Below are 11,986 nucleotides of genomic sequence, written 5' to 3'. Positions count from 1 at the left end.
GAATTTTGGATAAAGGATAATCAACAACCTTTATTTGCTTCAGTTTTTTTCCCCAAGACAGGGTTTCTCTGTATAGCCCTGACTGTCCTGGAACTCACTCTGTAGACCAGGCTGGCCTCAGACTCAGAGATCTGCCTGCCTCTGCCTCCCAAGTGCTGGGATTAAAGGTGTGCGCCAGCACTGCCCAGTTCTTTTTAAATTTAAATTTACGTTGTTTATTTAGTTAGTGCACATGTGTATCTGTGTACATCAGCCCATGCCATGATATTCGTGTGGAGGTCAGAGGACAACCTGCAGGGGTCAGTTCTCTTTTGTGACTACAAGGGTCCTGAGAAACAAACTAATCCTCCCCAGGCAGTTCCACCAACTGGGGACCAAGTCTTCAGACATAAGAGCCTATGGTAGCCATTCTCACTCACACCACCACGATGTGCTTAACATTCTTTTAAAGAAAGCGTTTACTTTCTGTGTGTGCACGATGCCTACATGTATGTTTATGTATCTTGTGGGCGCAGATACCCATGGAGGACAGAAGAGAGCACTAGAACACTGTGACTAGAGTTACAGTTGGTTGTGGAATGTTTGACTTTTCTTTTCTTTTCTTCTTTTTTCTTTTCCTTTGTCCCTCCTCCTCCCCCTCCTCTTCCTCCCTTTTAGAAGGTGTTAAAGAGTTAGAACTGGAAAAAGTCTTGGCCATAATGGAAAGGCACTGCTGGGGATGTTACCCAGTTGACAGAGTGCTCGCCTAGCATGCGCAAGGCCCTGGGTTCAAGTACCAGGATGAATTAAAGATACATGGTAAGTAGCACTTAGCTGTAATCCCAGCACTTGGGATGTAGAAGATCACAAGAATTATTGGAAGAGTTTGGCAGATTTGTCAGTTGATGTGGCTGATATCAGTTTGCTACCCTGTAACTAGTTGTCATTGTTTTGTAGAGCTGAGACAATGCAGAATAGAGTGAGGCCAGTGGTTTGGAGGTGGACAGGTGGTTAAGTTTGTACCTAGTACTGTTCTGAACACTAGGAACATACTGGAGACCAAGACACTTTTCTTGTTCTGATGCTGTCTGGACCAGGCTCTGGGGTTCTGTCTCACAATGACCCATGCGGCTTGCTCAAGGCACACACTTCATGGGACAATTTGCTTCTTCAGGTTCATGAAATAGTACAAACCATAATTCTGCTGGGAAGTTGGAGGACAGTGTTTGTCCTGGGGGAGGAACACAGGACCACAGTAGTTTACAGTACAGAGACTGAAGTTACAGAAGGATAGGGACAGTTTCCCCAAGAGCAAGAGGAGACCAAGAGACCTTTTTAAGACCAAGAGAGAATATTTTAGAAATCTGATGACAAGGCCACAGAGCTGACAGAACCCGGTAAGAGCTGCAGGTAATATCAGGATATTTGAATATAGATATTTATTCTATAATTAGTGGGAAATCACAGTTATTACTTGGAGAAGGATGTCGATAGTTTTGAGTTTAGGAACAGGTCCTCTGGCAGCCATCACATAAAGAAGTTGTTGTGAGATAGGACAAGGCAATACTTTCTTCAGGCCTGTTAGAGCACAGACAATGAGGGCTTCCACAGAGGCAAGGTTGAGGGAAGAGGGAAGTGGACAGAGTGTGACCACAGGAGCTAGTCACTGGTCAAACAAATGTGACAGGATGGGACAACTGGCTGTCAGTCGCTCATTATTTCTTTCTTCAGCAAACTGGGTCAATGGCTCTGCATTTTATCCTCATGGTAAAGAAAGCACCAGTGGAGAAGCCAGAACGCTAGGGGAAGTGAGAGGGTCAGTTTTAAAACACACTGAATTTGAGATCCTTGTGAAATATCCTATGGGACTGCTCAGAAGGTCATTTGGATGAGTTCTTTCCTGAGAGAAGCCGGTTTTGTTTGGTGACAGCCCCGTTCAAACTCTTTCCTAGAATCTCCTCCCAGCCTCCACAGATTCTCTGTCACAGTCTCTGAGCTCCCACAGTGGCTTCTTTCCAAATAGTTGTAAATAGGTACCCTGGGGTGAAAGTTCTAGAAGGGATATTGTCTTCTTCATAAGAAAGGACAGCTTCCGATGTGCCTTCTGCCCTTGCCCTTCCTCCCGCTGCTGATCACAATTGGATGCTCAGACAAGCAGCAGCTATCCTGTGCATGGGGCTCAAAGCTTTAGAGTAAGAATTAAAGACTTTCTGCATTGGGCAGATGAGGTAGGAACTTGGACCCTCTACTACTTGAAGAAAAAAAATTCCTTTCTTTAGTTAAGATGCTGGAACAATTCTTCCATTTGATGTCATTTCTAGCAAAATATGATCTTAATTGGTTCAAGAGCTAAAGCCCTAGATACAGATGTGGGTTGGAGATTGAGATCCAAGCCAGTATGGAGGTGGTAACTGACAGCTGTGTGGCAGATGTAAAGAATGGGCACTTAGAGGTACACACCTATAAATGGTCCTTTCGAGTTCAGGGACTGAGAGGGCTGGCTCCTAGGTGATGTTGAAAGGAGGCGTGCCTCTTCCTAGGGCAGGAATCCTTAGGTTATTTTGATATTGTTGGCATTTCTATAATCTCATTCAAAATGAAACAATCCATTTGGGGTTAATCAGTGACTCCTTGACCCTGGGACATTATTTTGTTATCACATTCAAGGTGCTTAAGCAAAGCTTTGCTGGCTCTGGTCCTGTGTAGTGATTACCTCCCAGCTGGCACATGTCGGGCTCAGGTGCTGATCTGGAAACCTCTGCTCCCCTTTGTTTCTCATGAATCAGTGAGCCCTAGGTTTCCGGCCTGACGGAAGAAAAGCTGGTGGAAGAGCAGCCCGGGGCTATGGTGCAATTTAATGAGACCTGGACAGCCTTCATTGAAGTTATTGCCACAGCCCTTTGACTTGCCTGATTTTCCTCTCCTCCAAACCTGGAAACATGACCTGCCTATCACACACGTTTGGACATTTACCTCGCCATTCGCCATCCCCCGCTGCCCGCTTTGTTTTTTTGCTGGGATACACACAGTAAGCGTGTATCAGGTCAGAGCTTTCAATCCTTTGGCTAATGGTCGTTCTTCCCCTGCCCCCACCTCTGCACACAAGCACAGCACTCTAAGTGCCTCATTCTGTTTGCCTTTCTCTTGCCCTTTCAAGCCCTTGCATGCTGTTTTCTTGCCTAGAAATGTCTCTCCACACATTCTCTTACAGACTGTCCAACTCATAGCACCCGGAGTCAATTTCTGCTTTGCCCAGCAACTGCTGGGCAATGGCTAGAGCCCAAACTCTCCATCTTGTCCCTCCTCCTTAACCCTTTCTTAAAGTTGCTTACAAATCCTACTGAGTTCTATATGTTGAGGATCTGGGAAATGTGTGCTTCATCAATAGTGTGTTTCACCAGTTCAAGAGCTTCAGGTCTTGCCCAGTTATATTGATCTGCCCTTCCTCCAACAAACGTATCCCATCAATGTTATCTGCCCTCCCTTCAGAAATGTACCCACATCAATGTTATCTACCCTTCTTTTGGCAAATGTACCTACATCAGGCTCTTGCTTAAGATTCTTTGGGCTTCAAATGGAATCGCTCCTGCAGATCTGCCAGGCCTTGTTTCTCCATACCAGGTGGAAAGTGAGCCCACCACAGTGCTGGTCCTTAGCCTACAATCTCCTTGTCAGCTCAGCTCAGACCTCCTTCCTCTGAGCTCCTAGAGGACCAGCTAGGCACAGGAGATACAAATGTGACCCTCTCATTAGACTGCCTAGGGTCCCAGCTATTATCCAGGTGTCCTAGGGAGGTAATTTTAGTTCACCAGTTCAGTTTCAGCATATGATCAAGACAGTACTTGAGTTATAGGACTGTTAGATTTCAAAATTATTTAGGAGCAGGGTGCGTTAGGTACTAGGGTTGTTACAGCCATTTGGATCCATGGGCTATGTAAGTCTGCTTTGAACTCTTCTATTGCCTACCACACTATCTGATAGGTGAGAGATGTTTATTAAGCATTTGTTGCAATACTAGTTTGGTAGCTTCCCTCGTTAGGGTGTCTTGTTGAGTTTCATTTTGGCAGTTAAAAATACAGAAGTGTTGCTCTCCTACGGTGCCTTCCCACCCTTGAGCTCAAGGCTTGGTTTCCAGTAGACATCCAGTTCATTTTCGTCAGTTCCCACATAATATGATCTTCTGTGAGTGTTCGTGTGTGTGCTGATACATGTGCACGAGTGTGTGTATGCAGGCCAGAGGTAAACTTCAGGTGTCATTCGTTTTCCACAGAGAGAAACAAAGCAAAACCAAACATACTGCTGAGTGGACTTCTTTGTCATTTTGGGAAGTAGTCGCCTGTTGAAAGCTTTCAAAGCTGGGGTTCTTTCTGTTAGTTGAAAAGTAAATATAGGAGCTGAAGAGCAAGCTTAGTGGTTAGAGAACTGGCTGCTCTTCCGGAGAACCTGAGTTGAATTTCCAGCACCATTTGGCAGCTCACAACTAACTGTAACTCCAGTTGGAGAGTATGATGCCCCCTCTGGTCTCCTTGGGGAGTACATGCACAGATACATACAAGCAAAGCACTTATACACACAAAATAAAAAATAAATTAATAAAACATTTTTTGAGACTGTTTCTCTACACAGTCCTGGCTTTCCTAGAGTTCACTCATAGGCTCAGCTGGGTTTGAACTCAGAGATCTGCCTGCCTCTGCTTTTTGAGAGTGCTGGGATTAAAGGCATGAACCACCACTGTCTAGCTTAACTAATATATAAATATATATATATATATTATACACACACATACACACACACACACACACGCACATTTAAAGCAAATACAAATGTACCCTGACTTTCAATGGCTCACCTCTGATAAACCTATTTGAATGACATCCAATTGTGAATAATGATGCACATCTCTGGCCCCCTCCCCTTTGGTTGCAGCTCACCTGACTCATTTAGAAAATAACAATTGTATATCCCTGTTCTGCACAGTGTGGCCAGACAGAATCTTGCAGGCTGGCTCACAAAGTATGGGAAGTGTCTCTATTCATGGTGTCATGAGTGTGGGATAAGAACGCAGGACAAAAGGCTCTCAGGTGTGAAAGCCAGGGAGGTCTTCAAGGAGCAAAATTTTAAAGAAAAGTGGGGGAGTCGGCATCTTCATAGCATAGGGAAAGTTTGATGGAGCCGAACACAAAAGGCAGCAGGATGCATCCATTATTTTTTAAGTTTTTAGTTATTATTATTATTGTGCCCCCCCATGTGTGTGTGTGTGTGTGTGTGCAGACACATGTGCTATGTTGCCTGTACGGAGGTCTGAGGGCAACTTTATGAAGTCGGTTCTCTCCTTGTATTTTACATGGGTTCCTGAGCTCAGGCTCAGCCTGCCAGGCTTGCATGGTGAGTGCCTTTAGCTAAAACCGTTGAGCCATTTCACGGACTTTAATAGCCCAGTGTGGAGGTGACAAGGGAGAAAAGCTCACTAAAGAAGGCAGAAAATGCTGTGCATGGCCTAAAGGGAAGCCACAGACTTTTTAGTACTTTACTCAGTGTATACTTTTTTTTTTTAAAAAAAGATTTATTTATTTATTTATTTATTTATTTATTTATTTATTTATTTATTTATTGTATGTGGGTACACTGTAGCTGCCTTCAGACACCCCAGAAGAGGGCATTGGCTCTCATTACAGATGGTTGTGAGACACCATGTGGTTGCTGGAAATTGAACTCAGGACCTCTGGAAGTCCAGTCAATGCTCCTAACAGCTGAGCCATCACTCCAGCCCCCCAGTGTATCCTTTTAGAGGATCCCAATACCTGGTTTAAATTTATTCTGTACATTCTGAGTTGTTGTCCCTTTCACTCAGAGTGACTTCCTGGGTATCTCTGGAGCTGCCTGGGGGTGGTGTTACTAGTCTCCTCCCTCGTTTGAGGTCCGTGGTCTGAGTTAGTCACTGAGGTGTCTCATTGTGCAAGTTTAACCTTGACAGAGAAAGGTTTCCTCTCATTCTTGCCCCAGTTAAAACAGACTGCCCCCACACTAATAGAGGCTTGGTCCCATCCTGACGGAAAAGTGGGTACTGGAAGCCTCCGAGCTTACTTCACCCTCACGTCGGGGTCGGCCGGGCTCCCCTCGCCCCTTTCCCTAACTCCTCTGGCTGATAACAACCTCTCCCACTTCTCCGGATTCCCACCCAGGGTCCAAGAGCTACAGACCACCCCCGCACCATCAGGATGGGTCATTTGCGCCTGCCCCGGGAGCGGTGGGTGGGACTGGGCAGGGGGCGGGACGGCCCAGAGGCTCGGTGGGCGGGGCCTGCCTCTGGGCAGGTTCAGTGACGGCTCTAGCTCCGCCCCTGCCCTTTGGGTAAGGGAGGAGGGAGCGGGAGAGCGCGCGTTGCCTGAGCCGGCCCGAGAGCGGCCGAGCAGGGTGTGTGGGGCGTCAGCGCGATGGCTCCGGCTGTGGACCGCAAAGGCTACTGGGGCCCCACGACCTCCACATTGGACTGGTGTGAGGAGAACTATGTGGTGACCTTGTTCGTCGCTGAGTTCTGTGAGTGGAGCCTGAGGCGGGGAGCGAGGGCGCGCGCTGAGGGGAGACGTGTGGGAGAACGCGGAGGGCGAACCTGGCGGCGAGGGTAGGCTCCAGGCCGGGCCCGCGAGCGGCAGCTAGGCGTGCGCGGCCGTGGGACGCCGGGGAGCCGACGTGGCCGCCAGTGGTGCCTGGACTGGCTCCTGGGGGCCTTCAGGTTGGGGACGAAAGGGACGTACGAGCCGCGCCTGGACCTCGGATGAGAGCGTGAGGCGTGCCGCTGGGTATAGGAGTTCTTACCTGAGCGCGGCCGCTGCCAGGCCGGCCACTGCCCGCCCTGAAGTCGCTCGGGGCTGAGGAGGTCTCTGCCCGGAGGGCCCGAATGCTGCTACCCGGCCTCAGCCAGCCGGGCACAGAGAAAGGGGCGCTCACTGGCTTCATCCTCCCTCAATCCGGGAAAACTCTTCAGGGGCCTTCCCTTCATCTGTCCGTTCTCGGCAGACCACTCACTTCCAGGAGACAGTTACCGTTTCTCAATCCCGGAGCCTCCCACCCCCATTCTCACTCCTATTGCCATCCCTACCCGGTGCCTTCTACTAGAGATCACTGTTCATCTTGCCCCAGAGGTGGCAGCCAGAGCACCTAGTCACTACCTTCCGCAGCTGCTCCCCCAAGAGACTACCTCTCCCTGCTTCCCCACTGCATCTAGCTTATCAGACTTTCTAGGGGCTAGTGGTCATCTGGGGACACTTATTTCTATGAAAGCACTTTTAGAGTTCACGATTTGCTGCTGCTGGAGACCAGCATTACTAGCCAGATTAGGGTTTTCTCGGTGTGTGTGTGTGTGTGTGTGTGTGTGTGTGTGGGTGGGTGGGTGTTTTCTACATGATTATTCCAACCAGGCAAGAAAGAAATCAGCCACTTCTTCCATCCGCTTTGGTTAGCTTTTGAGAACACGTTCTTTTTTGGTTTCTGGCAAGGAACAGAGAATAGTCTTTGGTTGCTACTGCCTCCTTTTGAATGGATCCACTTTATTAGGCCGTGAGGCAAAACTCTTAGCTAACGTTCTGTTCTTAAGTTCTTCTGGAGGACGAGTTTCAGGTCAGATGAGAAAGTCTTGTAGTTTTTCAGGACGTTAGTCCCATGCCCTTGAGGCCATGATTTAGACTGAGCGTCAGAACCACTAGTTTAAATAAATAGTTTTTATACAGTAAAGGAGAAAATGGGCAAAGGGGATCATTTATAGGGTAATTACTTGGCAACCCAAACATTGGCAAAAGAAGCACTTTGTTAGTTTTTAGACAGCTTTGGCAAGAATACCAGAGGCTCATGACTGCCAGGGAGACTTAAAATCATGTTCTTTAAGCTGAAAGTATGTAGCTTGTTATTTTTTTTTCTCTTGGGGTCTTCAAATATTGGATGGGCTTGGAGTTCATTCACTTTCTCTAGATTGTAGAATTAGGTGCAGTGGATAGAATAAAATAACTGCAAGGGGAAAGATTTTTGTTTCATAAGACAAAACTTTCTAAGCAATGATACTGGCATGGAACAAGTTGGCATGGGAGTAAGAACAAGAGCCATTTGTCATTGAAAGTGCTAAATAGGCATCACTCACTTAAGTCATTTATTTTAGGAAGGGATCGTGTAGTAAAGGTATTAGCCTTTTGCAGTTTTATTAATCTACATTAGTAATAAAAACTTTTGGTTTAGAACCAGGGTTTTAGATTAGAATCAAAAGAGAAAACTGGCAGTTGAGTCATGTGAGAACAGTTGAACTGTGAGAGAGGAAGATACTAGTGTTTTGGCAAATAGCTCTGAGAAATGGGAAATGGTTTACTTCTTCATGTCCTCAGAAAAGGAAACTGAGTAGACTGTAGGAAGGTTTAGACATAGCAATCAAAGGGGTTGCATGAAGAGAGTAAATGGATGTGTTGGCAACCCTTTGTGTACTACCTTGGGAGAAGATGACCCGAAGGAAGTTGAGACAGATTGTTTGAGCATATAACGTAGTGGTAGATATCGTTATTTGGAGTGTGAGGATTTAGCCTTTGAATATAGTATGCAGATTTAAAAGGCTGAGTGTGTTGGCACATGCCTACAATTCCAGCACTTAGTGGTAGAAGCAGGAAAATGAGGAGTTCTAGAGCAGGCTCTGCTCTATGAAACACTTTCTCAAAACAAAATAAGCAAGCAAGCAAAGGGTGATTAATAATACCGTGTATTTCCGACAAGTGTAGTTCTATCATGTTTACATTAATGAGTTTTAGTGATAGTATTATCAAGGATAGCAAAAGTAATTATCTAAGAACTCACTGTGTACCATAGTTTGATATGTTTATATCTCTTTTGAGTTTGCAGTAATTCTACGAAGAAGGTATTATTATTCCCATTTCACAGACTAAGAACTTGAAATGTTTGTTAATTTTTAATTTTTAACTTGTTCTGTTTTGAGAAAGGTTTCTAGCCCAGATGCTCTAGGGGTTCAATGTATAGGCTGGGCTGACCACAAACTTTTGATACTCTTCCTGTCTTAGCATCCCAAGGCTGATACCACAAGAGTGAGACTCAATCCCTGGAAAGAGTATATATTTCTTTTATTTTTGGTTGTAAGCCTAGCCTTCAATGGCTCAACCATCTCTCTAGCCCAGGAGCATATGAAGCTATTTATTTAAGCTTGCAGTAAGTTGTATTGAAAGAGTATTCAGGTTGAGATTGCACTCTAAATCTATTATGCACATTTGATTCTCCATCAGTTATTTTTTTGGCCTTGCATTCAAGGGAGAACAGACGTGAAATTCTATATTATCACAAAAGATAAACTGGTCTACCATTCAAGTTATTCAGCCATCTTTTGCCATTCAGTGTGTGTATTTTGGGTCATAATTGAGCTTGGGGAGCTATAGATGTGGCAGGGGTAACTCTCAGTCCTAAAAGTCTTTTAAATATCAGCCTATATCGATTAGAACTTTTTATTTGAAAAGATTGTAAGGACCAGTGGAAAGGGTAGAGATTCTTTAGCTAAGAGATAACAAGCCCCTCAATGTGCCTAAAGTTGTAGGGGTAAATGGTTCCTGTTTTATATGAGACTATCCAAATAACAATGCAAACTAAGTTGCAGAAGTCAGTTCTTTCCTTCCACCATGTGGGTTCCAGGGACCAAACTTAGTTTATCAGGCTTGGTGGCCCTAAAGCAATCTTATAATCAATAGTTGAAAAGTTATAGTTGTTTTGCAAACTTTAAAAGCTTTTGTCAAACAGGACTGGCAAGATGGCTCACTTACCTACTGCCAACCAAACATACAAGGTGGGAGAGAACTGACTCTCACAAGTGGTCCTCTGACCTCTCCACTTGTTCCTCTGCTACCACATACACAAGAATGTTTTATTTCTTTGTAAAATAACTTATCAAATGTAGTTTAAACAGTGCTCGCCTTCTCATCATGTAATGTGGAATGAATGTATTTCTTGTGCATTGACAAATCCTTTCTGAGTTTGGATAATCTTTTATTTAGAGTTTTATTCTTTGCACTTTCTGGATTATGAAAATATTTCCAAGACTTCCTTTAGTTAGAATTGACTTAGTTTTTTTTTTTTAAACAAATTTTTTATTAGATATTTTTTTTCATTTACAATTCAAATGCTGTCCCAAAAGTCCCTTATACCCTCCCCCCANCCTGCTCTCCAACCCACCCACTCCCGCTTCCTGGCCCTGGTATTCCCCTGTATTGGGGCATATAATCTTTGCAAGATCAAGGGCCTCTCCGAATTGACTTTGTTTTGTTTGCTGTTGGTCAGTATCATTCTTCTGAGTTATCTTTACTGTTTTCCCCCACAACTGTTGTGTTCTTTTTTTGGTAAGTTTGCCTTAACTAAGTTCCTTAGGCAGTATAGCTTTAGCCTCTTAAATGATAGCAGCATCAATATTTCCATGGTTTCTCTTGTATCTCTGATTACATTTGTTTGGAATTTCTATCAATTGAAGTTTGTTGTTTGCTCTTTCCTCACTGTTGGCTAGTTATTCAGTGACTTTGAAAGTAATCAACTTTGAAAGAATTGACTTAGTTGGTTACACACAAAAAATATTTATGTAGTTATATGTAGGTTGAAGATCTAGCAGTAAAGATTGTAATATATTTAGTTGGATTGGTTTTATTTACCTAAATTCTGTCAAACTAAAATATGTACATATTGGAGCTCTACTTGCTACATGAAGAGTGTCTGTGTATTAATAATTCTCAAACATTCCTATTAAGAGGGTGATGCAACCCTATTTTAAAAAGAGAAATTAGGTCTGAAAGAAGTTACCGCCTTAATCTACCACATTACAGAAAGTGGCATTTTAAGTACTAGGCGTTTAATGGAAGAAATATTGCCTAAAGGAAGAGGAGAGTTCTAAGCTTTTTATTGACTTAGAGAAGAAATTACTCAATCAAAAATTATTTAGGGATCTGGGTGTGGTGGCTCATGTTTATAATTCCAGGACTTGGGAGGTAGAGACAGGTGAGTCAGAAGTACAAGACTAGTCTTAGTTAGTTTGAAGCCACCCTAGGCATTGTGAAACCCTGCCTTTAATTTTTTTCAGGATTTTTCATTTAGTAAATATATATTGAACTCTTTAGTCATTGACTCAGACTGTAAAACTCTTATGTATAGGCAGCTCTCTGTCCATATAGTTGGAAAGGCCAGTAGGTACTTCCCCCTCAAGACTAGAGGTTGAACCTAGAAATGGATGCATGCTGAGCTGTATCTATGTACTTATACTTAAATGTCTACATTTCTATGTGTCTATCTGACCCTCTATATGTGTGTATGTGTGTGTGTGTGTATATGTATGTATGTATCTCTATCTATCCATCCATCCATACCACTGATCTAGAGCTTAACTTTCTGTTTTTTATTTTGAGACAGAATCTCACTAATTTGCCCTAGCTAGCCTTGAAGTCACTATGTGTAGTTCAGACAGGCCTTGAACTTATTGCCTTAGCCTTCAGAGTAGCTATGATTGCAGGCCTGAGATACTAGGCCTGTTTACACTGCTCCTTTCAAGTGAAATTCATTTAAAAATGTATTTGATAGAAGAATGTATAAGATTTACATTTTAAAGAAGTTAATTTTCAAAAAGCTAAAGAATATTTTTAAATTCTTAGTTATGACTTTCATTTGTCAGAGGAAGATGATTGGCTACACCTTTACTGATGGAAAGAATGATTGGCACTCATCATCTCCCTTTTGTTCTGGAGTTGGGATGGTTTGAGCTAAGTATTGTATTTCCTAATGGATTTGTTGCCACTCTTCAATCCTGTTTATAGGATTCACACAGAAGGAAGTAGGCAGCCCTCAGTCTCCATGACTGCTATAAGATTCACTTAGGTAGGAGAAAGGTGTTTGTTTGTTTCTTTTTTTTTTTTTTTTTTTCTTTTTTTGGTTTTTCGAGACAGGGTTTCTCTGTGCAGTCCTGGCTGTCCTGGAACTCACTCTGTAGACCAGGCTG

The 11,986-nt window shown here is 43.8% G+C and overlaps 1 protein-coding gene across 1 annotated transcript in view; it reads left to right on the top strand.

The window, feature by feature from the left end:
• Positions 1-6,340: 6,340 nt before the first annotated feature.
• Acer3 (alkaline ceramidase 3) overlaps positions 6,341-11,986 on the top strand; it is a 77,888-nt gene continuing 72,242 nt past the window's right edge. Inside the window, exon 1 of the mRNA XM_021167164.2 lies at positions 6,341-6,516. Within this exon, the coding sequence (XP_021022823.1) occupies positions 6,414-6,516 (103 nt within the window). The 5' untranslated portion in view covers positions 6,341-6,413. The remainder of the gene's footprint in view (positions 6,517-11,986) is intronic.

Source organism: Mus caroli, chromosome 7 (assembly GCF_900094665.2).
Source record: "Mus caroli chromosome 7, CAROLI_EIJ_v1.1, whole genome shotgun sequence".
NCBI lineage: Eukaryota > Metazoa > Chordata > Mammalia > Rodentia > Muridae > Mus > Mus caroli.
The sequence above is the reverse complement of the archived record's forward strand: the minus strand, read 5'-3'. Positions and strand labels throughout refer to the sequence as shown.